The sequence below is a fragment of the Pavona decussata genome, unplaced genomic scaffold (genome assembly GCF_977016875.1).
Source record: "Pavona decussata unplaced genomic scaffold, jaPavDecu1.1 SCAFFOLD_92, whole genome shotgun sequence".
NCBI lineage: Eukaryota > Metazoa > Cnidaria > Anthozoa > Scleractinia > Agariciidae > Pavona > Pavona decussata.
The window spans coordinates 1,588,882-1,614,368 of NW_028145509.1; the positions used below are offsets into that span (position 1 = coordinate 1,588,882).

Here is a 25,487-nt window from a genome sequence, read left to right on the forward strand (position 1 = left end):
TCCCTTCAACAGATTTAATTATCAGTTCAGAAAAAAAAGGCATGAAAACATTATCAGTACTTTATTTTCTGTAAAGCAAACTATCGGAATAACGAGCTTGTATTCTGTTTGCAAATTACCTCAGGACGATATTGTTTACCTTCGATTTAAAGTTGAACTGAAACTGTTTCAAGGATTCGGAGTACGTTAAGAAGAACGAAGTTGTAAAAATGATGGTAGATCATGGCAAATGTTTCGGGCAAAGATTCGTTCAACATTAAATGTTAGTGAGTGCTTGTGCGGTCGTTTTCCAGAAAACAGAATAATGGTTCAGAATCTCTAGAGCTTATAATTAGTATACAAGGAAATGATTTGTTGTTTTCTGAGCAATGGTCATTACTGACATTGCAAGAAAAAATATTTCTAAAACTGACATTTATAATTAAAAGATCACCATCGAAGCAATGTAGAATAAAAAAACAAGAGGGAAAAATAAAAAGGAAGAAGAAGAAAAAAACTGACGAAAATGTAAAATGAAAATCTCTCTATTTACAACCTAGTTAGTGATACTTGAGCAAAACAGCTGGATAAACCTTGGTTAAATTAACTGTAATTTATTTCTCATTGTACAATGGTTTCATTGAAGTTTCCGCTTTACCTCAGAAGTAGTTTTTTGGAGGTGCTAAAATCATGAATATGGATTAGAAAAGCGAACCAGCTAAAATAATACACGGAATATTCACCGTTCCGACTATTTCAGAACCTGGTATATGACGTGTGGGTTATACCTCACAGCGAGGAGTTTCGCTGTGGTTTGGTCAGCCTCGTGTACATGAGACAGTCTCAAGCTAACGGCCCGTTATAGTCATAGTGTCATAGTTGATAACAACGTAATGGTTATGAAATCTGACAAACGTTTTTGTTATTTGTTTTTGTTAGCGTTTTTGGCCTTGAAAACACCAAAACAGATTTTGAAATGTGTTAAGGAAACTGACCAATAGAAACGTTGCAGTTAAAATATTCAACTGTAGTGAGAACTGTAAAACAAATAATTGTGCTCGGTCGCGGCCCTTCCAACATAAATTGCAGCACCATTGTTGTCATGGAAAGGTTTCATAAACAGTTCCTCAATTAACTATAGTTATAGTGAAAAGGAAAAAGAAAAATAATCAAATAGAATCAGTACAAAATAAGATAGTAATGATTAAAGACAGTTCACCTTTGTGAACAACAACTGAAGCGCAAGTCTTTACCTGAAATGTTTTCAATATTTTAATATTTAAAAATATTATTGGATAATTAGCACAATTGTGTCGTTCATGATAGAACGCATGCACAATAGTCAAGCATTGCTCAATTTAACTGCGACAAATATTCAGCTGATCTTGGTAACGGCTTATACCACGATAATCTTTTGAATTCTGTTTGTTTCATCGCTAGCTGAGGACTGACATTTTCTATCAGGTGATGTTGCCGTTCATTTTGGTGTGCCTTCTTTCGCTCGTGGGCTCGTCGACATCAGCCTATGACTCAACAAAATTATCATCAACAGCAACAACAGTTCCACAACCTTCGCAGACGGTAGCCCTATCCGCCAGCTCAGTTGCTCCACCAATAGGTCTACCAACGGTAGAAACACTGCCATCATTACCACCATCAGTACCCACGGGTCCTTCAATGCCACGTAAGTTTAGAGTAGAAACTGGTGTAGTTACTATACAATAACCACACTGCGAAGGCAATTCATATTTAAAAGCAAAAAACAAACAAAACAAAACTCATCGAATTAAATGCAAAAGAAAGCAAAATTAAAACAGTAAACGACATCATGTCTTAGATGTCGATGTTATAAAGTGCTCTTTTATGTGATTCTGCCTGGCATACGGATCCTCGTCACTTTTGAGCTACACATACTGCATACGAGAATAACTTTTTCGACTACTATTACGCAAAACGTAAGCACACTGGAAGCGTGATTTGCTTTTGTAAATTTCCATTTTTCAACTTAAGAATGGCCGTACAGCCGACAAGTGATCAAACGAGAAGTACACTTTTGCACAACTGATGAATTAGTTTCAGTAAATTGGCCATCCAAGACATAAACGTTTAACAGCAAATTTTTTCTTCCAAATGAAGACGGCGAGGGTGTCTGAAAATTGTCGATTAACCTGCTACAGCTTACATTGTAGACACTCCACTCACAAGGGAATTTCATTCGGCCAATTATTAAGTACGGGATAGACGATTTTTAGCCACTGATTTAAGGGAACGGAAAAAAGAAAAAGAAAATTTCGAAATACCGTGACTAATAAAATTCAGAGAAAATAAACAAAGTCATTTTGAACACGGTAGACTTCATTTTCAAGTTGAAGCCGAGGTAATTAATGCTTGAAAGCATTGGAATATTTTAGTACGTGCGATCTATTTAATTATTAAAAAAGTATCCTAGATTCTTGACTGTTCGCTAAATGATTGACACCTGTGAACGCTTTAAATGGATCTTTGGATACTTTAATTCTATCGCAAGTCTAAATATATTTCGAAACCTTCAACTTCCACTTCAACCGTTTTTTTTAAACTTGAAAATGAACCCACGATGACTTTTGCGTCGTTGTATATTGTCACAGGAGTATTGGGACAGTAAAGTCAATTATTAACACGTCAGTTTTACTACAACTATCAGAATTCATTTCGTTTTCCATTTCAAACTCAAATTTCGTAATCCCAGTGGACAGCAAAGTACAATAGCTCTAATTACCACGAGCAAACAAAAACCAGAAGGATTCTGGTGCACAAATGACGCCATAGTGAAAATACACTATCCCGACATAAAGTGGCCTGGCCTGGCCTGGCCATTCTCACTTTCACTTGCCAATCAACCATCAGAGCGTAAACAACACGCGTCTTTTTCTACAGCCCTTACTGATAAAATTGGCTTAGTTTTCAGAATAAACCGGCTGCTAACCGAATTAGAAACTGGTGTCTTATATTGTTGTAGTGATGCTATGCGATTTTGAGGCATAGTTTTCAACGCACGCACGAAACAAAAACTTAGCATAACTGAACGGCGTCTAAATTTGCTTTTCATACCGACAAAGATGTGGAAAGAAAAATGAGCTTTCCTTTTATAGCAGAACTTCTTGTTTAAGGATTTTTAAACTCAATTTCATTTTAGTTTCTGGTGATTTCGTTGTTCAATATTATGGCAAGAAAATAAGCATGCAAGACCTACTTGTCAAAATCAACATGACCTCTGCTCCCTTTGACGTGGGAAACCTATGTCCTTCATCGAGCTATTCCTGTGAATCAGTATGTCCCTTAGCTATGGACGCTCGAGAGAGAACAGCCGAGAGGGCATGTTATTGTGATGAGCTATGCGTTGAGCTTGGTGACTGCTGTTACGATTACTTCTCAAGGTTAGTCAAATGTAATGGCATACTTTCCTGAACATCAAGAAACACGTATATAATTAGAAGCATATTACAATACATGCACATAACAGCTTATGGTAGTTAACTGCCCAATAGTTTGAAATTGAGATAATTACAGTTAATTATTTCGACTTCATTTCTCAGGTTAATGATCATCAAAATATACATTTTATAACCAAATTTGGTGCAATACCGAGGAATACATGGCAGTATATCGACAGTATATAATGTATAGTGTATGCAGTGTATAGTATATACACAATGGCTTGCCGGTGAAAAGGGCTTACAACTTACGGTGTGAGATATGTTACCACTAAAGAAAACTTACACCTATTTTTCAAATCCAAGTACACTTTATTTGATTTCACTGCTGCTGTTGTTGTTGTTGTTGTTGTTGTATTTGTTGATATGCGCTTGCTGTTGTTGTTGTTGTTGCTGTTTTTTCCCCTCTGGCTTTGGACAATATTTTTGCAAATTTCCAAGTGAATTCCCTTAAAACTAAAAAAATAAAAATAAAAATGAGTTTATTGTCCCATTTTTTTTTTCATTTCATTCGAGTTTTTGGCTTTCGTTATTCACAGTGATCCTTGCATCATTGAAATTAGTGTTGATTTTAATGTTACTGTTGATATAAAGATGTGTTCTTGGCCGTACTGGTAAACCACAAGTACAGCATTCCGGACAAAAATGTATCAAAACAACAAGCGAGAAGGACGACTATGGCTACGTGATGATTGGCAGGTGTCCATCTGATAATAACGATGAGAACCTGGAAACTTTGTGCACTGCAACGGCTTCAACGAATGATCTTTTCAAAATGCTACCTGTCTCTGACTTGGACAATAACATCGTATACAAAAATGTTTTCTGTGCCGGATGCAATGGCGCCAGCAACCAGGCGTATTGGAAGTTTTCTGCTTCGTGCGAAAACCTTAAGGCCCAAGACCTTCCAAGCAATAGGTCTCTAATGCTGCAGTTTGTGATCAATAATTGTAAGTGGAGTTTCAAGGAGCCACATGATAAATACCAAGACATGAAGAAATGTTTAGCAGTGGAGCAAAGTTGCCCGGATTCAGCGCTGGTTGAGAAGGAACCTTTGTTACTCAAAATGTGCTCTTTCTACGCCTTCCCAGTTTGTAGCGATGTTGGGAAGAAGAATCCTCATTGTGAGGTATGCCATGGGATTGACATCAGCGCTTATCACTGTTCCTGTCCCATGCCACCGGCTCCAACAGAATTCCCATGGCCTGAAGCAATACCCTCGCTGGATATTCTATTTGATTTTTCCTCATCCTCCTCTCATAGTATAAAGTTAGGAGACGAAACGACTGTTGTCGACAACAAGGCATGCGAGGATGGCTTTCTATTTGATCCATTTGCAGAGACTTGCGTGCAAATTCATAAGCCCACAGTTTCGGTAAACAAAACATCCATAACATTGAATTGCAGTGGATCAGGATTTGTCAAGATTAACACGAGATTAGCGACTTTATTCCCGAACGGCTCGATATGGATCGTTTTGCACAAGAGAATATACAATAATGGTACTTACTTCTTTAATGGTTCTTCGTTGTTTGTTTGCATGAACCTCACTCAAAATTATACTGAAACCACCGAATTGATTTTCAGAGACACGAAAATTACTGCACGGCAGATATTAACCTACATTGGATGTGCAATTTCCATGATATCGCTGATTCTCCTCCTCGGCATCTATATCACTTTTGGAGAGTTACGTACATTGCCTGGAAAGAACCTTATGTGTCTGTCATGTGCAATGCTTTTGTACCATACCGTGTTCTTAATGACTGGTCAGTCTAATCGCCCGTATCTTTGCACAACAGTGTCTGTTCTACTTCACTACTTTTTGTTGTCGTTGTTCTGCTGGATGAGTGTGATGGCGTTTGATGTTGCAAAGACGTTTGGAACAAAAGGTAATACAGTAATTGTGAGACTGTGAAGATGTATAGAGTTATTTTCAATTGGATAAGAAAGCCATTCACGTGATATGCACCACTTCGTTTTGATTAGTGTAATAACTGATTTTTCTCCTTACAACAACTCAAGCGATCATCGATCGGATGTTTTATAAGCAGAATGTTTCATCAGTTCATTTGTTCATGTATATTCACCACTTTATTTTTATTCATTCTACGGGAAGACCAGACAATTGATTTTTTTCTGATACCACCGCTCAATTGATAATATGTTGTATACTGAAGCAGTATGTTTCATTTGTTCACAGTTCTGGAAGCGATTATTTAAAATTCATCTTGTACGTCTTTGCACAGTGAGACAAAACTACACTAATGGTATTCATTGATTTTAGAAAATACGTCGATGGCTGGTTTCTGCCGCGAACTGTGAGCATCTAAGTCTAAATTACAGCTTTACATTAACATTAAAAAACAAACAAACAAACAAACAAACAAAAAGTTTAATTAACAATTATTCGCCGAAGGCGAAGTAAATATTGGTGAATATTCCCCGAGACGAAGTCGAGGGGAATATTCACCAATATTTACTGAGCCTGAGGCGAATAATTGTTTTAGTATAATTACTCAGGTGATTATCAGAGAAAAACAAGAACCGTCTGAAAAAGGTCGATTTTGCATGTTTGTTTGTCTTAAATTGTCACGCGTCAATGAACAGAGACGCAATGTCTGTCGATCACATGCTCAATCGAAATCACATGCGCAATCGATAAACTGCACACTGCCTCAAGCAGAATGTCAGTATTCTTTAACTGCCGCTTCATTGAGACGAAGCACTGACTTCTGTGAATGAATGTTGGGTTTCTCCGACCCGTTTACCGAAATAGATGGAGATGAACCAGGCTGTTTGGTGTAAAACTCGAGCCGGCATCACAAGTGTTAGCGATGGCATTTTATTGCACAATTTCTTGTTGACATGATGGCTTCGCCGGTTAACGGACGTTTATAAATTGCTCTCGGAGATAAGCTGCTTCAGGTAGGAATTAAGTTCTTTATTGGCTTCACTAAACAAGTACACGGTTGTCGCAGATCAAAATTTTTTGTTGTGAGGCGGTGAATTTAGATTGTGGTCGAGAGCCGATCGAAACGACAACAAACTAGTTTTCGGATTATAAAAACTGTTTTCTTTTCTCGTCACTGAAACGTAAAACTTAGAGAGACATTTATTCACCTTGTTTACTTCCATGCTTTCAAATTCTGTCTTAAATTCGTTTTGTTTGTGAAATCATTCTGTTAAATAAAGAAAATCTTGCCGACATCGACATCGACATCGACAACATGCAATTTACAAGGGGGGTTTTTTATTACAATTAGCAAAATTTTCATATCTTGCCTTCGAAAAGTGTCACCTCGGACTTAGCTGCGTCTTTACTGCCTTTCGGAATTGCATTTTCTGTCAGCCTATTTACAGAAACATCAACAAATCGCTAAGCGGCCATTTTGAAAGTTAGTGCTCCCGCTATAATCACCTCGCGCGAGGTGATTATAGCAGGATATGACGCAATCCTCGACCAATCAGATCAACAGAATCTCTATAATCACCTGAGTAATTATACTAATGAACAATAGTCACTGGTCTCAGAATAACTCTTTTCTGTTTCTTAAAGCAGGACAAACTGCTCGTTCCAAAAGTACTGATGGCAGCAAAGCAGCACTAGTGAAATACAACATCTTTGCTTGGATTACTCCGGCTGTTATCGTCACAACCAGCGTCATTCTCGATAAGACCGACACTCTCTTTATTGGCTATGGTAAGCAAAAACCTTCAGTTGAGAAAACCATCTCTATGCATGCTCACAAGGAGTGTAGGTGTGGGCTCAGATTGAATTGGAACCGCATAGGTTGCATTTCAATGAGTTTGAAATCCCCACTTCCCATTGTCTTTGATTTCCTCTCTTTGGCTTACTAACGTTTCTCCTAAGAGACCAGGTTCTCCCTAGCCTGCGCACACACGTGTCTTATTTCCTTTGAGTGGGAAAGAAGAGGCTTTTCTTTCTACCGCTGAAAGAAAATACGTAGTACATGTCTGCAGGCAGGCTAGGTTCCGCCCTAACACTGATATTTACCCAAAGTCCTAGGAGACGTGTTTTTATTTTTTGCTTTTCTTCTCCTCTCTTTCAAGATATATTTTCGTTTCTTTATAGGCGGACAAATCTGCTGGATTTCGAATGGAAAAGCACTTCTGCTGGTCCTCGGTGTGCCTGTGGCAGTTATTCTAGTTTTCAACTTTGTTGCTCTCTCGTTTACAATGGTGTCCATCTGGAAAGTGCAAAAGGTGAGATTTGCCTGTATTATTCATAGACTTTTCTTTCTTGTTAATGAACAAAGGAAAACAGAACAAAGGACCATGGCCACCTTATTCATAAAACCAGAACATATCACCTAATTAATAGATCGCACAACTTGCGTGATTGTGTAGCAAACCTTATTAACATCTCAGCTATTCCTCTTTCCTCAGTCTACCCGGCGTGTAGCGGATCAGAGTCAACAGATCAGCCTTCCTGTTCTGTACATCAAGCTGTCATCTGCTTTGGGATTTACTTGGGTTTTGGGTTTTATCGTTCCATTTACTAATGTCGAATTCCTGACTTACCTGTTTGTGATTTTGAACAGTCTACAAGGTACGTTAGCATATGCACGTTAATTGTTCCCTTAATTTGGGCATTGTTTCTCAGGTCCGTTAATTAATTACGCTTTATACTATCGAATGGTGTATTTTAGTTATACACGCTTGTCTCTGTTTTGCTTGAAAACGAAACTAGCTCATTGATATATTTATATCCTCTCTTAATTCCCTTAAAAACGATATCAATTTTAATTTGGAGATAAATGAAAAAAACGGTGCTCCACCTTCAGACCAAAACAGGTAAGGTAGCTATAGCCGTTGGAGACGCATGCAGCACGTATATAGCGCATGTAAAGAACTGCCCTCCAACCGGTCCTACCCGTTTCTGGGGTGTTCGTTTTTGAAGGAACATTAAAATAAAAACTAGGCCAGATTCCTAACTGAAGATGTATCCCAAATGTTTTTTCTTAACAATAGTCTATTGTTGTGATAACAGTAGACCATCGTAAAGAAGCAATTCTTAGGACTACTTCGAGAATCTTGCTCCATGAAGCAATCTAAACGAAGTCTCTACTTTAATAGTAATTCTGAACTATAATCACATGAATCGCACCTGTTCAAATATAACGCCTTAGGATGAAATATAAGTGACTTAACAATTTTTGCTCGCAATGTTAACCACTTTTTAAGGAAGTTTAAGCTGTTTGCTATTTTTTTTAATATCTCTTTCAGGATTTTTCATTTTCCTAGCCTTTGTGGCAAATAAAAGAACGGTGAACAAGGTGAAAGGTGCTTGGTCACGGCAACCAAAGTCCACTAGTTTGTTGAACACAAACTCCAACATCGGTCATGGCAAAACTCAAACTACAACGTTGTAACTTCCAAAGAATTGCTGAAAATTTCCAGCTCAAAACGTTTCGCTCGTTTAGGGAACATTTAGAGTTACTTCAGCGACTTCGGCGCTCGGATACTTAAACGGCTTTATATAAATATCATCAATTTTTTGGAGAGTTTTCTTTTAAGAGCTAGTTTTGTTTGATTTTATTTATATTTGTTTGTTTGTTTGTTTGTTTGTTTGTTTTCCTTTTGGTTTAGGTATTTATGGCACGCCTTTTTACCTCCCAGCGAAATATTTATATTTTGTGTACAATTTAATATTTCCATTCCAAATAAGTTATTGATTTTTTTTGTAACCTATTTATTTGAGATAGACAATAACAGCTTTTATTTTATATGTATTTAAAGGTATATAGACTTTTTTTGGATTAGAGTAGTCCCTTTCTTTTTGTAGCGGGATAATAAAGAGAGCTCACGCGAATATCGACTTCCCTGGGAGGGGCTCTTTACGCGCACTCCGTTGTTTTGTTTGTTTTACTATACCTCTAGGACAAATAACGGACTATACTTGTAGTCTAAGGCTATTTTGACTTTGCTTTTATCCTAGGGATCATCTTTAGAGATTAGTAAGCTATCGTAATTATAATATCTGTAAATTCCATGTTACATGGCATGCCACGTGTACACTTGTGTCCATTAAATTGAAGATCATCGAGGTATCTTAGTCCTTGGGTTATTTCTCTATAGTTTACACTAAGCACACGAGGTAAATTTTAACAATCTGTCAATGAAAATGTCTATTCAACAGGAGGCAAGGGCTACATCCGAAACATGTTCTAGTTTTGTAGAAACGGAAAGAGTATTCCTAGTTGAACCCGTGGCCTCCAGGCATTGTAGAACTGCTTACAATAAACAGGCTCTAGAAAAAAATATATATATTTATATCTGGCTTTCATGTGTGTTTTTATTGGTTTTCGTCATTCCTTTTTTTTGTGTTTTTTGGTTCACAACCAACTTTTCGGCATTAGGACATCCGCACGTGCACGTGCCTTTACAGTGAGAGCATTCAACTGGAATAAGCTAATTTTGTGAACATCCCTAGAAATCGGTGACATTTGAGCCCGCGAATGTGATATCCTGTGGTAGCTTCAGCCTTGAAACGAAGAAAGCGAAGGCAAAAGAAGGCAAAATGTATAAAGAAAATGTATGAAGAATGAAATATGTAATGGCAAATTTCTTGAAATATCAACAAACGTAAAAATGTGTCTGCCAGATATTATAGAGTGATCTAATTCATGTTTCCTTTTGAACGTTTTCTGCGAGCAGTTTTAAAATTACAAAGCGTAGAAGGAGAATTATCGACAAAAATCAAAACTCATAGTATATAACCAACGATTATCGGAGAACCGAATGAGATCGTAGAAATGTGTATGGAGGCACGAAAAATATATGCTTTGAAATAACTCACCTTGTGTCCAACAGATCCGTACGATTAATTTCGATGTTTCCATTTTGCTTTTGAAAACCACGTAAAATGGACTTCAGTAAACATCTCATGGCATTCCACGCTACAATCCCGAAATCAGCTGTCATTTAACTGGTGTCTATGCTCCAATGTTGCTCCAAAAGACATCATTCAAACATATATTTTGATCTTGTTTTACGCTAATGCAATATTTTAGATCAGTGGCTTCACCACTAAACAAAAAATTGCGTTGTGTATGCTTCACTTTTGTTTCTCATCAGCGGTATATAAGCCCATAGTCATTCGTTTTTTCCCAGCGGTTATTAGCAGTTTTTCCTTTCTCTTTGTATACTGCCATGTCGTAAACTTTCACTTGTTGAGAACAGTTACAAACGAATTTTCCACTTAACATTTCGGAAAATACGTCGTCCTTGCACGACCGCAATTTTGTTTTTACCAAAAAGCCCCTGATAATTCCGTTGCTCAAATGTCCCGAATTTCTGGCGACAAAAACAAAAACAAAACAAAAATAAATAAAAAAATAAAAACAAAAAACAAAAAACAAAAAAAACCAAAACAAACAAAACAAACAAATTATAAAAAACCCCAAACAATTCCTCTTTGTTCCACGAAGTGACACGATTTTGCCAGTGATGGTTTATGTATATTCCTTTAATCTACATGGATTGGATCCTCCCGCTTGCATGGCGACTATCTTCGTCACAAAAAGATTCCTGCTTGCCTAAAGACGTACGCTGAGTGAACCACAATTCTCCATACGCACATAGTTTACCCAGTAAAGATGCCTTCGTAGAGAACTTGTTCAGGACAACCTCCACAGAAGGTTAGATGCCGAAACACTGAGGGTTGTCTAATACACCCGAAATTATCCCTATCGTCTAAGTAGAGTTTGTTTCTAAGCATCATTGCTCGCGATTTTACTAGCAATTGCGCCAGGTACAAGCTCTCGTCACCTGTGATTTGGAATTGCGCGCGAACTACGTCATGAAAGGCATAATCGCTAATTGTCATTTACGCGCGTTCGCGTCAAGTTTACGCTCATACACATATTCCTACTCAGCCAAAGTTTTACAATCCCTTTTAAAGCAATCTGCACAATTTGTAGAGCTCCGCATGCGCAGTTTTGGCATGATACTTCCTAAGCACTGAAAACCTTGTGGTGCGAGCCATGAGCGTGAGTGACTTAGCGAAAAAGCAACCAGGGTACAAAACACTACGGAAGCGACTGAAATCCAGAGAAAAAGCTATCCAGGTAAACTTCATATGCTTAATTTTGCTAAGCATAATCGTTTATTTAAGAAAAAGGAAAAGGATTGCTACGCAACAACTGACAACTAGACATACATGGTTCATGGTTCATTTATTTCACACTATTTCCACAACATTAATATAGAAAGAAAAGTATTACAACAGATGATTACAAGATAAAAATAAACACGCACGCGCCAAGCTACTAATTTCGTAAGATTATTCCACGCTGTTTACTACTCGTGAAATAAGAAAAGCGCTAGCGCTCCTCAATAGCCTAAACAACGAACGCAAGCGCGACAAAAATGAAACAAAGAGTTTAGTTTCCTTGTTGCTGTGCTGACCTCACGAAAGTTTCCACACCATTTTCTATTTGTGCGTGGCCCACGTTTCTGCTCTAGCAAGATTGAACGTAGGACTTGGGAAGAAGAGCCCCGCTTCGAATGAAAAGTCAACTCTGATCATGATATCTAACTAATTCGGACTTGATTACAAAAAAAAAAAAAAAAAAAAAAACACCCCTGGATTTTATTGTTGCACCTTTAATACTGTCTTAGTTTCATTATGGATGAAGGGCCATCCGCCCAATCTCTAGCCTTAGCACACCCAAAAAGCTAAGTTTGTACATAAACGAAGAAATTAATTAACCCAATTCCGGCAGACTAGGTATCCAAGACCGTGCACTGCAAAACTTTGATATCAATCTGGTTTGCGTAAAATCTCAGCTCAAAGGTTTCATCAAGGTTAAATTACTAATTAAGCTAACACTAATGACTGACAAGGTTTGACAGTAATTCCTTCTTTTACATACTCCCAGCGTTTAAGGAACAAAGTTGCATGGCTTGAACTTCAGTTGACGTTACACTTCGTTGAGGATAGAAGAGTCAAAGACAGCGATGAAACAAACGAGACTGAGGCTTGGTGTGATGATTGCCCCAAATGTGAGCAGTTGAGGAACCTGTTGGACACTTCCTTACAGTTACCTCTGGTACGGCTTCTAATTGTATTGGTTCATGGTTGTGATCTGATTGGGCTCCAAGTTTGCAAATAAATTTACAGTACTAGTGCTAATGAAATTCGTTCAAAACAATGTCACGCCGTATTCGATTAGTTACTTAATGGGGACCCGCAAAGCCCTATAACTGTTCCCCTGCGTTCCGAATGATTTTCTGCGAGTGCAGATTATGGAGCTCAATGAAATCCTTTGTGAACGCACGGAAAGCTTACGGAAAAGCCCCCTTCATACTTTAAACTGCTCGCGCATCCAAAATAAATTTTCTCTTTTTTCTAGAATAAATTATTCGGGAATAAGCATACTTAATACCAACTCCTCCTTTAGACTCAAACTAAACCTGTAGAATAAGGGCGTTTTCCATTTTTCAGAACTGGCCGGCCGCACTGGTCAGTTTGTAAACAGAATGTACCAATTTGAGGGATTAGTTTTATCCTAGTCCTTTGAATTTCTTCAACATAGTGCGTACCTTTTCGGAGTGATTATTTTTCAAGATTTTGCAACTTACACCATCCCTTCAAAATGATGCATTGATCTACAGACTGGTCGGTCTGGCTTGCCAGTTCTGGTAAATGGAAAGCACTCTAAGTAATCGCATGCCAACGAGCACAGCGCGAAACCGTTCGTTTAGGCTTGCAATATTTTTGAATGTTAAGCCCTTCATCACACACCTCTCTAAAAATAAAACAGATAAACAAACCAACAAAGGAACAGAAATAGTAAAATAAAAATTCTGGACAAATTGTGGCTTTGTTTGGATACTTCGTGAATCCTTACAATTATTTTAAGGTGGTCGCAGACTTCGGCATATGCTCGAAGCGCTCACAAAAACAATGAATGCTAAATGGTCGTGTGTTACTATAATTTTCCTAGTGCCCGGTGCGAAAGAATTCTCGTCAAGGTGCTCAGAGTTGAGTGCTTGAATTTTCGTAAATGGTATTTTCAAAAGACATCGACCTGGTTGTCAAGGTCAGATGAAAACGCCCACCAAAAAAAAAATGCATCCTGTTGCAAACTCGGTTGGTCTCAGAATCAAGTCTTACTTAATCAATTCTCGTCCATGCAAGAAAAAAGGCTGCGTTTGCATGGTCGAAAAGAAACTTCGATACTCTTTTAGGGGTTCGGCTGTTAAGTCTGTAATAGGTGTCTTACGATTAGTTATATATTTCTGGCAACTTTTTGAAAAACGTTTCCGATGGTTCAGTATCGTTTTAACTGCCCAGTCAAAACGTAAACCTTGTGGAAACGTGAATGTTCAGGGGTGCTACCTTGGCCACCTGCAACGAGTATCATATAAGAGCTTTAACAACCCAGGGGCCGTTTCTAGAAAACCCCGATAACTTATCGGGTCCCATAAGTATTTTTGTCAGATACGTTTCCTCTATTTTCAATAGATTGCTGCTAATCAAGTTATTAGTGCAAACTCGGCAATGTGCGTGGCAATGAGAGGCCTATAATTTATTGTTGAAACAAAAATTCCTTCAACAGATCGCGGAAGTACTTAAGTCGGAAGACCGCTTAAATGAATCACCTGATCAAGTTATCTACCCCGAGATGACAAACTGCCGCAATCGAAATGACGTCATGCTCACCATCGACCCGTCCCACCATTCTTTGTCACTCGATCAACAGTCCCAACAAGGTAATACTTTAAAAGTTCCCCCGGAGCATCAGGGCATTTTTAGTCGGGAATCACATGGAAACATTTGCTGTATATTCATTGTTGCGATGGCTATTTTGCTCGTCAGTTGGATATGAGGACATCGTAAACTTATGTGTTAACTAGACTTGTAGCGAATGAAAAGGAAATGTTTATATCAACGAGCAGTGTTACAGTTTTTCTTCAGTTTGTCAGGCGCAACGCTGTTGAAAGCGAAGCCAAGCAGGAGCTGATTGATAATCAAAAGCATTGTGAGCTAAAGCCATTTAATGTATCTTTTCTTATTTTATACAGTATATATTGCCCATTCTGGTGGGTCAAAATCTTCTTAAATGTTGATAAATTTGATTAACTGCGGGATGAAAAACACTCAGTTTAAGTTGCATCTCTTGGAGGTGCCTTGGTCTGACGTGGTTTCTAGGTAATAGGATAAAATCTAAATGTAATATGTTTAGCCTGATAAATACGAAACATGAGGCAACATTGTGTCATTTAGTGGAAAAAGTGTTATACTCCTAGGATCTGCTATGCAAGTGACTTTTAAATATTACAGGATATTGTACATTTGATTGCTTTTGAAAGTTGGAAGAGCGCGAACAGGCTTTGTAAGCGGAAAGCGTAAGGCTCAAACGCACCCAATATAAAGACCAAGCGTTGTCTCCAAGCTCACTAAATAAATCAGTGTTTCCATATTCGAGTCTTATTTATTTATTTGTTTATTTATTTATTTATTTATTTATTTATTTGTTTTTCCCAAAATGACATGGCAACGGGAGTGTGAACTGATAGAGATAGCTTGCCATGTCTACTTTTTTCTCGAGAAAAATTTCATTAAAACAATGTCAGCTGCGTCTACCGTTTTACTTTACGATATAATTTTTTTTTGTTATTTTGGTAATTTCCTTGATACATTTTATAATAGCCTAATGAAAATGCAACAAGCTCGAGGGAGCGAATGAGGTAGAATAATTACCAAACTTCCCTCTTTTTTTCTTTTTCTGTCTTTGTTCCGATTGGCTAATGAAAACCATACGTCTAAACTGAAGGCGACATTGAACGGGGTTAAGCGATTAATTTATAGCTTTGTGTCAAAAGTGTGTTTATTCTGACGAATATCCTTGCGTTTCTTTCGTGCCCCTCTTAGCAAAGTCACAGTTCTTTTGTTGGCGACGAAAGTCAAGCAAATGAAGAACCCTGTGAGCAAAAGAAGCCAATATTCAGAACAACATTTAATTGACAAATGAAAGATAACAACAATCGCCAGTCTATATGGTCGGTAACGCGTGTTCGTTTAATTTGTCATATCCAACATTTTGCTATTTTACCCTTTCGCTCCTTTAACATTTAAGGGCGTGAATGAAACCTTCACCTCTGTCCAGTAAATTAAAATGAAAGCTTTTGAACTGGCTATTCTGCTGGAATAGGGTATTTAGTATGAAATCGGTGAAATATGCTATTAGAGATTAAAGTGATGTTCAGTAAATCTTAAATGATAGCGGCTTTTGATTTGACAATAACTTTCATTGCAATCTTAAAACTCTTTTAAATCTGCACTAAGACTTCACCTTTTTGAATAACCAATTATTTTTACATTGTCTAGTTGCACTATGCACCACCCAGTTTTTGTCTTATTAGTTCCCACACCTGCACAACACTCGAGATGAGATGGCAAACTATTGTATCTCAATTGTTAAATGTAGATGTCACCTTGCAAGCTGTTAACGGCAACGAAAAGATATGTGGTCACATCTTCGTTTACGATGGAACTGACAAAACCCAGGATCCACGTGAGGCCAAGAACACATGTCAGCTTGATATACAGCATTGCGAGGCTTGAGTGACTTCTCTGATCTGCTAGTTTGTTAGTAACCTGTTGCCACAAAGTTGAGAGAGAACCGTTACATAGTGCTCAACGTTTAACCACGCATTTTTTAGACACACCTTAGCAACAATAATTCTAAAAACGTTAACCTGTTAAAAAGACATGACTATATATGGATTCTTTCTTTCTTTTTTTTCTTTAATTAAAGTTTAATTATCTCTTAAAAATGCGCGTTTACACCACTTTCTTTTTGGATTTTAAACTTAATAACAACAACGATGATGATGGTGATGATGATGATGATGATGATGATGATGATGATGATGATGATGATGATAGTGGTGGTGGTGGTGGTGGTGGTGGTGATGGTGATGATCATAAAATATCGTGCCATTTCCTCAAAGACTTGGAAATACAATTAAGACCAGTCATGGCTTCACACCAATATCACAATTTCCAACTGTGAGGAATCCCAGATATACTCAGTGTCCTTTTATAAAACGAGCACTCTTCACATTGAAGTTCTTACCTTTTGAACTTTGTAGATTGCAATTACTGTCCACGTAAGGGCTATAAAGTTAAACAGGATAGCCAGTGCAACAGGGATACCAACAATAATAAGTAACGCCATGCCATCTTTAATCCAACAAAAGCTACCCATGCCTGTAGAGAAAGGACACAATCGTTTTGTTTTTTTTTTTGTTTTTGTTTTTTTAATAATAATACCTTTATTTATTACCTTTGGCGAAAGAAGAAGAAAAAACAAAGAAATTCAAAACACGACATGTTTATATACAGTCAAAATATGTCAAGCTAAATTAAGTTGAGTTAAGTCAAGTTAAGTTTAGCACCTCCAGGAATAAACGATTGTTTGTGCCTGGTAGTGCATGATACAGGTATTCTGAGGTGCGCTGGGTTCGTCTTACAAGATCTTAAGTTATGGTCATGATGCCTTGTCTAAAAAACGTTTGCAAGGATGTGTGTCATTTCCTTCTTGTAAACACCCATCTAATTTATCGTATAGTAGACAGAAGAAAGATTACTCAATGAAAAATTCCAAAGGAAGGATTAACGCAAATAAGGCCAACTGTATAAGTAGTGTTGCAGTCACGTTGAATGCAACCGGAGTCTCGAAAATCTGACAAAGCATTAAAATTGCCCTATCACATAACTCAAAAAGAATTATTACTTTAGATACTTAGATTAGTAAAACCTCCATTTTTAGCTTGGGCTAGTGATGGGTGGGACAGCGATTAGTTTCCAGTCTATGAAGATAAGCTGGGATAACCGGCTGTTGGTTTAACTGATAGCAAGTCATGTAGAGCAGGATACCCTGTAGATTGAGTACTGAATGACATTAAATTAAAAAGAGTGTAGATTCCATCGTGCTATGTATTCGCGCGGTTAGTTTACATTTTAAGGGATGAAACAATATTATAGCCCAATTGAAACTTGAAACAAATTGAAACTTCCCCTGAAAATTTATTCGACGTGAATGCCAGTGCATGCAAATAACTCTTAACTAAATTTGGGTAAATTTAGATGTCACATTTTCATCGAATAGAATGCACTTCAAGCCACAGAGGAACCGTCAGAACTCGCATGCATTAAATCAATTCAGACACCCACAAACAGAAAGTAAAGGCTAATTTACAAGCACCAATTTATTAGCCTGATTACTGGGTTCAATGCATGAGCCCCTTTATACTTATCAATTTGGCCCGTTTTCTTTTTCTGTTGGTGTACTGTGCGGTGAAAATTGGCCTGATTCAAAAAATCTGTAGGCGTTTTCTTTTTCAAATTGGGCCAAATCTGCCCGATAAATGTGTACGTGAGAATTCACCTTAACTTCATTTCCCAGCTCCAGTACCAGTACTTTTCGAATAACTCGCGAAGCCACTAAAAATACGCCTCGATGCCGATCGTACAGTTAGTTATCTGTCAAGGAAAAATTGGCTTGGTGACGTGCGCGTGCCCTACTTTAATTTTTTGAGTTCTTCTCAAAATTATCTTTACACAATTTTTCGCTGTTTATATTTTAACAAGCTCGGCCCGGTTTGCTCGTCAAAATGAAGTAGAACTGGCAAAAATTTATGCATTAAAAAATCTAATACTATTTAATTGTTTATTTTGAGAGGCGAGCGGCCTAACAATTTAAGAAAACGGAGACTCGATTCTTAACTGTAACTTGAATTGTATACGACACAACTGAAACGCACCGAATGAGTTTGCAATTAGGCTCTTTCTTACCATATCCTATTCTGATTACACCCAAATGATCCAGTACAAGACACGTGACAGTTATAACTGCTGGCAAGCCCCAGGCAAACGAACAGTATTTGACGAGTGCTTTTTTGTGATTCTTTTTATTTTGAGCCAAACGTACTTCCTCTGTTGACAGAAAAAAATGTTGATGGCAATGTTAATAAAGGTCTTTTCTGCTAGAAAACGTCTTTTTAATAAAAAACGAATCGCTCTATATCTTACGTTAAACAGCAATTTAGCAAATTGATGAGAAGAGCTACCGACGAATCGAGTAGTTCAAATAACAAAATTCACCATTCAAATAAACCTCTCGCTTCATCACGTCTCATTCCTTTTAGTCTGCTTTTTGTTGTTAGGCCGAAAAACAGAGACGATGCTAGGTAATGGAGTGTTAAACAAGAGAGAGAGAAAAAGTAAGATTTGGTAACGATAAACAACAAAAATGGTTTAAATGGGACTTTCGGCTGGAGTTTTAAGTCACCACGCAGGCAACAAAATCATTCCCCGAAATGCGGTAACAATTCCAACAAATGTGAACGTACTTTGCCGGTCTTAACTCCGAAAACAACAATGTAATTAACTGCGATACGAATTCATACTGAATTGAAAATATTTTATAAACGGAAGCTAGCAGTTAATTGAAGTTTCTTACCGCGAAATGCAAACGTCTTTGCCACATCAAACGCCATGACACTCATCCATGCAAAGGACGAAAGCAGAAAATAATGCAGAAGAACTGCGATTATAATACAAAGCCCGTGGATGTTTCTTGACCCAGCGAAAAACAGGAAAATATGATAAAATATCATGGCAAGCGATAGATTAATGAGATTTTTTCCTGGCAGAGTTCTTAGTTCTTTAAAGACGCCGTAAACAACCACTAATATCAGCAGTGAAAGAAATGACACTGAACATCCAGCATAGGTGAGAATATGCAGCGGAGACATTACATATGACCACAATGTTTCTCTCGTTGAATAGTTACTTGAAAAGTTTGTGCATACAAATACGTACGATCCATTGACAAAGAACTTCGTTTGGTTGTATAGGGTATCGTATAGAGGTACCCACAAGGTTCCGTTTGGATAATGTACGGTAAGTGAAGCATTCAGCCGGATGAAGAGGGAGCAGTTTAGCCTATTTACATCCACAGTGGAATTTGTTGAATTCATGGAACTGTTAGTGTTCGGGAACGACTCTTTACGAAGAGTCTCCCTGCACATGTTAGTGAATGGATCATAAACAAATCCCTCTTTACATGTCTTGTGGTTTACTTGGGTTGTTTTGCCTTGGATGCTTATTTGATTTGAACCAAAATTGAACAAAATGCTTAAAGGCGGAGGCGGAAGCGGTGGCGTAGGTGGTGGCTTAGTCGGCTCAGGTGGAGGCCTGGAAGGTGGTGGCGGAGGCGGAGGCGGATGAGTAACTGGTCCTACTGTAAGATGTTCAGTGGGCGGAAGAGTAGTTAGTAGACCTGTTGAAGGCCAGTGGGGAAGTGTAGCTGGGATATACGGTGGAGTGAAAGGCTATGAAGACGTCTGTCCTGGTGGCTTTTTCCTAGGGGTTGTGGGATTTCCTGGGCCAGTAGTCTTAGGTCTTGTAAGATGCCCTGTACTTGTTGTCCTAGTAGTTGTGGAATGCCCCGGTGTTTTAGTTCCGAGAGTGGCAATATTCCCTGGGGTTGTCATCCGATTCCTTTGAGTTGTCACCCCAGGGATTGTTGATCCATGCGGCGAAGAATGTCCTGGAATTTGCGTTTCTGAATTTGTGGTCCTTGCAGTTGGTGTTGTGGTTCCGGGTTTTGTGGGTTTCCGTGTAGTTGTGGTCTCGCAGCTTTTGGAACCTCGAGATGTCCATGTGGTACCTTTTGATGTTCCACGAGTTTTTGGATATTCTGGAGTCGTACTTGGGTTGGTAGATGGACCTGTAAGCGGTTTGCATCCACAGTCATATCTAGTTATGTCATCACCACTGCACAAGGCGCAATGAGGATTTTTATACGAATTTCCGCAAACTGGAAGGGCATAAAACGAACATAGCTCTTTTAAAATAGGTTGTGCGCCAACTCTTTCTTTTGAAGAACAGTTGTTTTTAGCGGCAAGACATTTTTTAATGTAAGGTTGTTGCTGAACCGTAGGCGAATAGTTTATTGAGCAATATTTCATGATGAACGCCATTAACTTAGCGTTATCCTTTGGGAGAGCTGACGATGGAATGTGTCCGCAGTCTGCTGCCAATTTCCAGTATGACGTGCTGGCCACAGAATTGCATCTGGCGCAAAAGACGTTCCTGTATACAACGCCCTCGTGTTCATCTACGACAGGTAGACCTGTTAGAAGGTCTGAGCTGTCTATTGTCTCGCACAAGGGATCAACATTGTCTCCCGGGCAGTCAGTTTTCATTATAACACCATAACTACCTGACTTGTTTACGTCTACACATTGTAGTTGACTCTGTTGGTTGATCTGTTTCGTATATCCGCAGCTGAATCAAGAAAACAAACAGAAAAGGAAATCATTTACTGAGGAACAAACCCTTATAAGTCTCACCCAATTGAGCGAAAACATCCGTACTTAACCTTCATGGCTACAATTGAAACGTAAATTCAATTCGCTGAATAACATGCCGGGCATGTTGACAAGAATGAACGCTATGCATAATTCTTTTGATAGCAACACTTTTAATGAATTCCTTCTCCCCCTTCACCCCCACCCCCCCCCCCCCCCCTCCTACTTCCCCGCAGCGGCCGTCCCCACCAACCCAATCATTGTTGCATCGGAGAATATATTGTAGAGCTACTCAGGACACTCAAAAATGACGCTTAAAGAGGTTTGTTGTTTGTTGGTGCTGTGCAGAATGACGGACTGATTACGTCATTTTATTTACCTTTTTTTTTGCTTTTCTTTACTGGGTTTTTTTTTTTACTTCCTTGATGAAATGTTCATGATGTGCTCGTACGAAAATCGAAAAAAAAGGTCCCTTATTAATTTTTCCTCCTTCGATTGAGGTGTATAAAAGCGTAATTTTTTTTGTACTTCCGGCTGCGAACAACACCGCAGAAAACGGGGACTGGGAATAGTGGGATTGTGCCGTCAATACAGGATCGCCAGTTTCGCAGTTTCTCTATTCTTTCGTTGTTTTTCGTTTACAAAGGAAACAACTGTGTCGACGAAATTATGAATGGAATCTTGAATGTTCAGAATGTGACGACTGAGGAACTAATTAAAGAAACCTCGAAAGTACCGATCCTGTGTTGACGTTACAGCTATACTATCCGTAGTCTCAAACTCAAATTGTGCGCGGTATTGTATCCCACCAGAAGTGAAGTGAAGTGAAGTCAGGTTTGTTGTGTGATTTGCAATCGTAACTTTAAATAATTTGTATATGTTTTTATTTTTATCCTTTTCTTTGTAATTGGCACTGAAAAGCCCCTTTGGGGAAGTGGTCAATAAACGTATGTATGTATGTATGTATGTATGTATGTATGTATGTATGTATGTATGTATGTATGTATGTATGTATGTATGTATGTATGTATGTATGTATGTATGTATGTATGTATGTATGTATGTAAGTTTGACGCTATTATACGCCTCAAATGACAATGAAACTTGCTGTCGATTTTTATTTAAAACAACATGAAAATTTGATCAAAGGAACAACATTTTTTTTCATGTGCAACTTAAGCGCCAATAGCTATTTTTAACCTGCTGTAAATTACCTGGAGAAGAAATCGTAGCAACAATCACCCACTCGAGGACACAGACTGTCACAGTAGCACGGGGAATCTCTGAGTCTTTCCATTAGTTCGTTTACCACACCTTGAGTGCATCTTGCTTTGCAGGAGTGTTCGTCTTTAGGGCAAAGATTACTAAATCGGAAGCTGGTATTGATGTTTAGTCGACGCAGAATCTCAACGGTGCTTATATTGTTTCCATTGTATGCAATGACAAGGTCGGGACCTGTTTTGTACATCAAGTTAAAGAAAAAGATAAACGGTTAATATCCCAAAGTCTCCATGTGCACCCTATGAAAGTAACACTCGATTCTCGTCCAAGAAGATTCGAGTTTCAATTACTAAGTTAGTCTGAAAAGATGGTGTCTTAGTAGAGAATCTAGCGGAAAAAAACACCTGTTAAGGATTTAAAGAGTTTGGTGGTAAATAGACCCATTCGGCTAACGCAATGTTGTACCCAATTCAGATCCCCCGGGGTTAAGATTCTTTGTTTGTTGCATTTGCATTATAATGTAGCATTCACATTTAAATGATATGAAAATACTTAGAACAAAACATTTTATACCCAAAGGATTTCAATTGGGTACAGCATTGCGTTAGTCGAATGGGTCTATTGATGACTTTAGGCTTGGTTACCAAAAAGCGTAAAGAAAAATGTCTTTTATATTAGTCTTTATTAGGAACCGCCACAAGCTAGGGTTTTGAAATTAGTTCTTTTAAACTAAACGACCTTATAAATTTATAACCCAATACAAGAAGGTAATATACACTTTTAAATAAAATGCAAATGCAGGAATTATTTTTCAATTTTTTTCGTTTCAATCTGCAGCACTCATCAGCCTTTTTGTTCTGTACGTGCCCTGTAATTGCAAAAAAAACAAACAAACAAATAAACTGCAAAAACAACAACAACAACAACCGTGGATGAAGATCCTGCTAGTGGTCAACGTTTGATCTCGGGAGAGATATAATCGGCTAAACTTGATAAAAAAAAAATATGAGAAGTATAAGGACTACTGCAAAGCTGATACAACGGGTAAATATATTTTAAAACAATTTTTCGGCTGGCCAGACCAGCCTTCTTCAGGTTTGGGATGTTACTAAATTACAAGTGTAATTGTGGCAGTTATTAAAAGAACGTCCAAAACAAACTTGGATTGCTGGATTCAATGTCCAGGATGCTAAACTTCTCCTTATTTTTCCCCTTTGAGTAAAGGCTGTAAATCCCTTCAATGCACATAATTTTCAGAACGGGCAAATTTCCAGAAAGCAATTAGAAACCTTGCTACCAATTCACCGAACTGAGTAATTAGAAAGCGATGCGTTGGTAAAAGGGGGCCAACTGTAGATTAGTTACTTTTGTTAAGCTCCGTTTTTAATCTTGATATTTTTGTATTTAGCAGGAGATAATTACCCATTATTATCTTTCTTTGTAACAGCTGGCTTATTACTAAACGCCTTGCGTTGTCTATGAAAACATTGAAATGCTCAAGCTGAATTTTGGTTTTCGATTTTTTTATAGTATTTATTCGTTTGTCAGTCCATTTATATACGATTAAAAGCAGATAAATATTTCTTTAGCGAATTAGCAAAATCCTAGCGAATATATAAGGAATTGGATAAATATTGAAGTGTATAAATAAGAGAGTAAATTTTGTAAAACTCCAAATTTATCCTAAAAAAAAATCCTTAAAAATATCGGAAAGTGATGATTTCAAACAAGGGAATGTATATATGGGCACATATGTACTAAATATACGCTTATATGTGAGAAAGGTAAAACGCTTTTTTCTCGCTTGTTGATTTACTTGTTGAGCATCAGATTGTCTTCTGACGTGAAAGCTTCGTAAGGTTTCTCGAAAGTTTTATTTCAAAAAGAATCATGCGCCTGCCTGCAAGTGGGAATAAAAAGCATTGTCCTTACCGTTAGCAGGAACTGCTGTTGGACCCGTTGAGCCAACCAGTGCCAAAACTACAAGATTTACTTGAACTGTCAGAAAGGCAAGTGTGTGTTGATCCATCGCGAGCTTGCAACAATCCATGCACACAATCTACTTGAAGTAAATAAATTCAAAATGTTCTTCCTTCGTGAGGAAGAATATATCACACATTACTTCTGGGGATTAAACAAAGACAGCAAGTTTGAGAGATATACCAGAACAAACCTCATTCAATTCGATCAAATCATTGATACCAGCGCAGATAATGACAAACCAGCCCAAGCTGCTTCCTGTAAGTAACAGTGAAGGTCCTAAGTTATTTCTAGAATTCAGTATGCAAAGCGCTTTTGTACTCGTCCTTTCGTCTATCACTTAGAGGAGGGGAAGAAGAGTCCATTTGTTTCGAGGGAGTTTAAGCAGATGCGACGACGACGTCACAAGACAATAGAATTTTATGAGAAAAACAAAGGCCTTGCACAGGCGGTGTGCGTCAAGGAATTCGACCAATCAGAATGCGTTATTTGATCAATAGTTTTCGCGCCCACGAACTCTTCGTCTGGAGAAGTAATAACCTGTTGAAAATTTCGTCGTTGTCGAACTCGTTAAAAACGGGCGAATGCTATTTCTCTCCAACAAATCCAAGAAGGAAATTTGGATCTCTTTCACCCTAAGATGAACAGGAAAAACTAAAATGGGTAAAAACCGTAAAAACGCTCTATAAGCAGACGTGACAGCACATAATACTAATATTGTAATGAGAATAAACATAAAAAATTTTCACCTTCGATTGTCTCCTAACCGGTAATAACTTAACGAAATCGCCTTGTGTATCCAACAAGAAGCATCTACGGCTGTTACTAGACTGTTAAAATTTGCTAAATTACTATCTTTAGTGATAACTTTTAGAAAAGAAAGCAAAGTTTGAATGCCCATTTCAGTGCGACTATTTCGGGAGATTTTTTTTTTTTTTTATTGTTTTTTTATTTTTTTATTTAAGATTTTTTTTTTTTTTGAGCAGGTTTTATTTGCTTTACATGACACACTATTTGACAATGATATATGTACAGATTACTTACAATAATTACTTTTTTTTTCTATTATGATGCAACACACAAAAACTAGTTACAATACAATATTTTACAGTTAACACGTCCTACATCGATGACATTGTTTACAGCTACTTACACTTAAAGAAAAGAAAATTAACTCATTGCAGTACCAGTGCATAAACTATTAATAATATTAATATAAGAAAGAAGCGAAACACGAATTAAAATGAGACAAAGCTGAACAAGGACAAGACTGCGCCGAAGAAAAATAATTATAGCTTTTAGTTGCTGTTACATGACTGGTGTATCTATTTTACATACATATAACTACCCCCTTTTTGTTCAAAGGTTAATATTTTGACGAAAATAGAAAAAGAATTTAAGGAAGAGCACATTTCTCAATTTGCCATTGCAATAAAACTTTATTTAGAAATTCCTTTATGGTTGGTTTCCTCTCAAAGT

General features: G+C 37.8%; 4 protein-coding genes across 4 annotated transcripts in view; 2 read left to right on the forward strand and 2 right to left on the reverse strand.

The window, feature by feature from the left end:
- Positions 1 to 14,905, forward strand: part of LOC146473783 (uncharacterized) — a 158,870-nt gene extending 143,965 nt beyond the window's left edge. The window contains exons 2-4 of the mRNA XM_085117820.1: positions 11,354 to 11,545; positions 12,359 to 12,529; positions 14,042 to 14,905. Of these exons, the coding sequence (XP_084973946.1) occupies positions 11,462 to 11,545; positions 12,359 to 12,529; positions 14,042 to 14,311 (525 nt within the window). The 5' untranslated portion in view covers positions 11,354 to 11,461 and the 3' untranslated portion in view covers positions 14,312 to 14,905. The remainder of the gene's footprint in view (positions 1 to 11,353; positions 11,546 to 12,358; positions 12,530 to 14,041) is intronic.
- On the forward strand, positions 1,447 to 8,930 carry LOC146473798 (uncharacterized). Its single transcript, XM_085117671.1, has 7 exons — positions 1,447 to 1,663; positions 3,155 to 3,395; positions 4,047 to 5,344; positions 7,015 to 7,155; positions 7,549 to 7,679; positions 7,863 to 8,025; positions 8,703 to 8,930. Exons 1-7 carry the CDS (start codon positions 1,447 to 1,449, stop codon positions 8,846 to 8,848), a joined length of 2,337 nt encoding a protein of 778 aa, XP_084973797.1. The 3' UTR covers positions 8,849 to 8,930.
- Positions 14,906 to 15,036: 131 nt separating the features above from the next.
- On the reverse strand, positions 15,037 to 19,822 carry LOC146473799 (adhesion G-protein coupled receptor G2-like). Its single transcript, XM_085117818.1, has 5 exons — positions 18,953 to 19,822; positions 18,286 to 18,426; positions 16,565 to 16,698; positions 15,921 to 16,083; positions 15,037 to 15,407 (listed from the first exon to the last, which is right to left on the reverse strand). Exons 1-5 carry the CDS (start codon positions 19,521 to 19,523, stop codon positions 15,289 to 15,291), a joined length of 1,128 nt encoding a protein of 375 aa, XP_084973944.1. The 5' UTR covers positions 19,524 to 19,822; the 3' UTR covers positions 15,037 to 15,288.
- Positions 19,822 to 24,407, reverse strand: LOC146473800 (uncharacterized). The gene is made up of 3 exons (XM_085117817.1): positions 23,961 to 24,407; positions 22,022 to 22,262; positions 19,822 to 20,784 (listed from the first exon to the last, which is right to left on the reverse strand). Exons 1-3 carry the CDS (start codon positions 24,076 to 24,078, stop codon positions 19,827 to 19,829), a joined length of 1,317 nt encoding a protein of 438 aa, XP_084973943.1. The 5' UTR covers positions 24,079 to 24,407; the 3' UTR covers positions 19,822 to 19,826.
- Between the last annotated feature and the right edge of the window lie 1,080 nt (positions 24,408 to 25,487).

What these genes read in the sequence shown, in the direction of transcription:
- LOC146473798 (XM_085117671.1), top strand. Translation starts at nt 1,447, where the DNA reads ATGTTGCCGTTCATTTTGGTGTGCCTTCTTTCGCTCGTGGGCTCGTCG. An exon ending in CACTCTCTTTATTGGCTATG is followed by an intron (nt 7,156 to 7,548) that starts GTAAGCAAAAAC and finishes GTTTCTTTATAG; the next exon opens with GCGGACAAATCTGCTGGATT. An exon ending in GATTTTGAACAGTCTACAAG is followed by an intron (nt 8,026 to 8,702) that starts GTACGTTAGCAT and finishes TATCTCTTTCAG; the next exon opens with GATTTTTCATTTTCCTAGCC.
- LOC146473799 (XM_085117818.1), bottom strand. Translation starts at nt 19,523, where the DNA reads ATGTGCAGGGAGACTCTTCGTAAAGAGTCGTTCCCGAACACTAACAGT. An exon ending in CAATCTACAAAGTTCAAAAG is followed by an intron (nt 16,084 to 16,564) that starts GTAAGAACTTCA and finishes TTGTGGCAACAG; the next exon opens with GTTACTAACAAACTAGCAGA. An exon ending in TGCCGTTAACAGCTTGCAAG is followed by an intron (nt 15,408 to 15,920) that starts GTGACATCTACA and finishes TTTTGCTCACAG; the next exon opens with GGTTCTTCATTTGCTTGACT.
- LOC146473800 (XM_085117817.1), bottom strand. Translation starts at nt 24,078, where the DNA reads ATGGATTGTTGCAAGCTCGCGATGGATCAACACACACTTGCCTTTCTG. An exon ending in AACAGCAGTTCCTGCTAACG is followed by an intron (nt 22,263 to 23,960) that starts GTAAGGACAATG and finishes TGTACAAAACAG; the next exon opens with GTCCCGACCTTGTCATTGCA. An exon ending in TGCTACGATTTCTTCTCCAG is followed by an intron (nt 20,785 to 22,021) that starts GTAATTTACAGC and finishes TTCTTGATTCAG; the next exon opens with CTGCGGATATACGAAACAGA.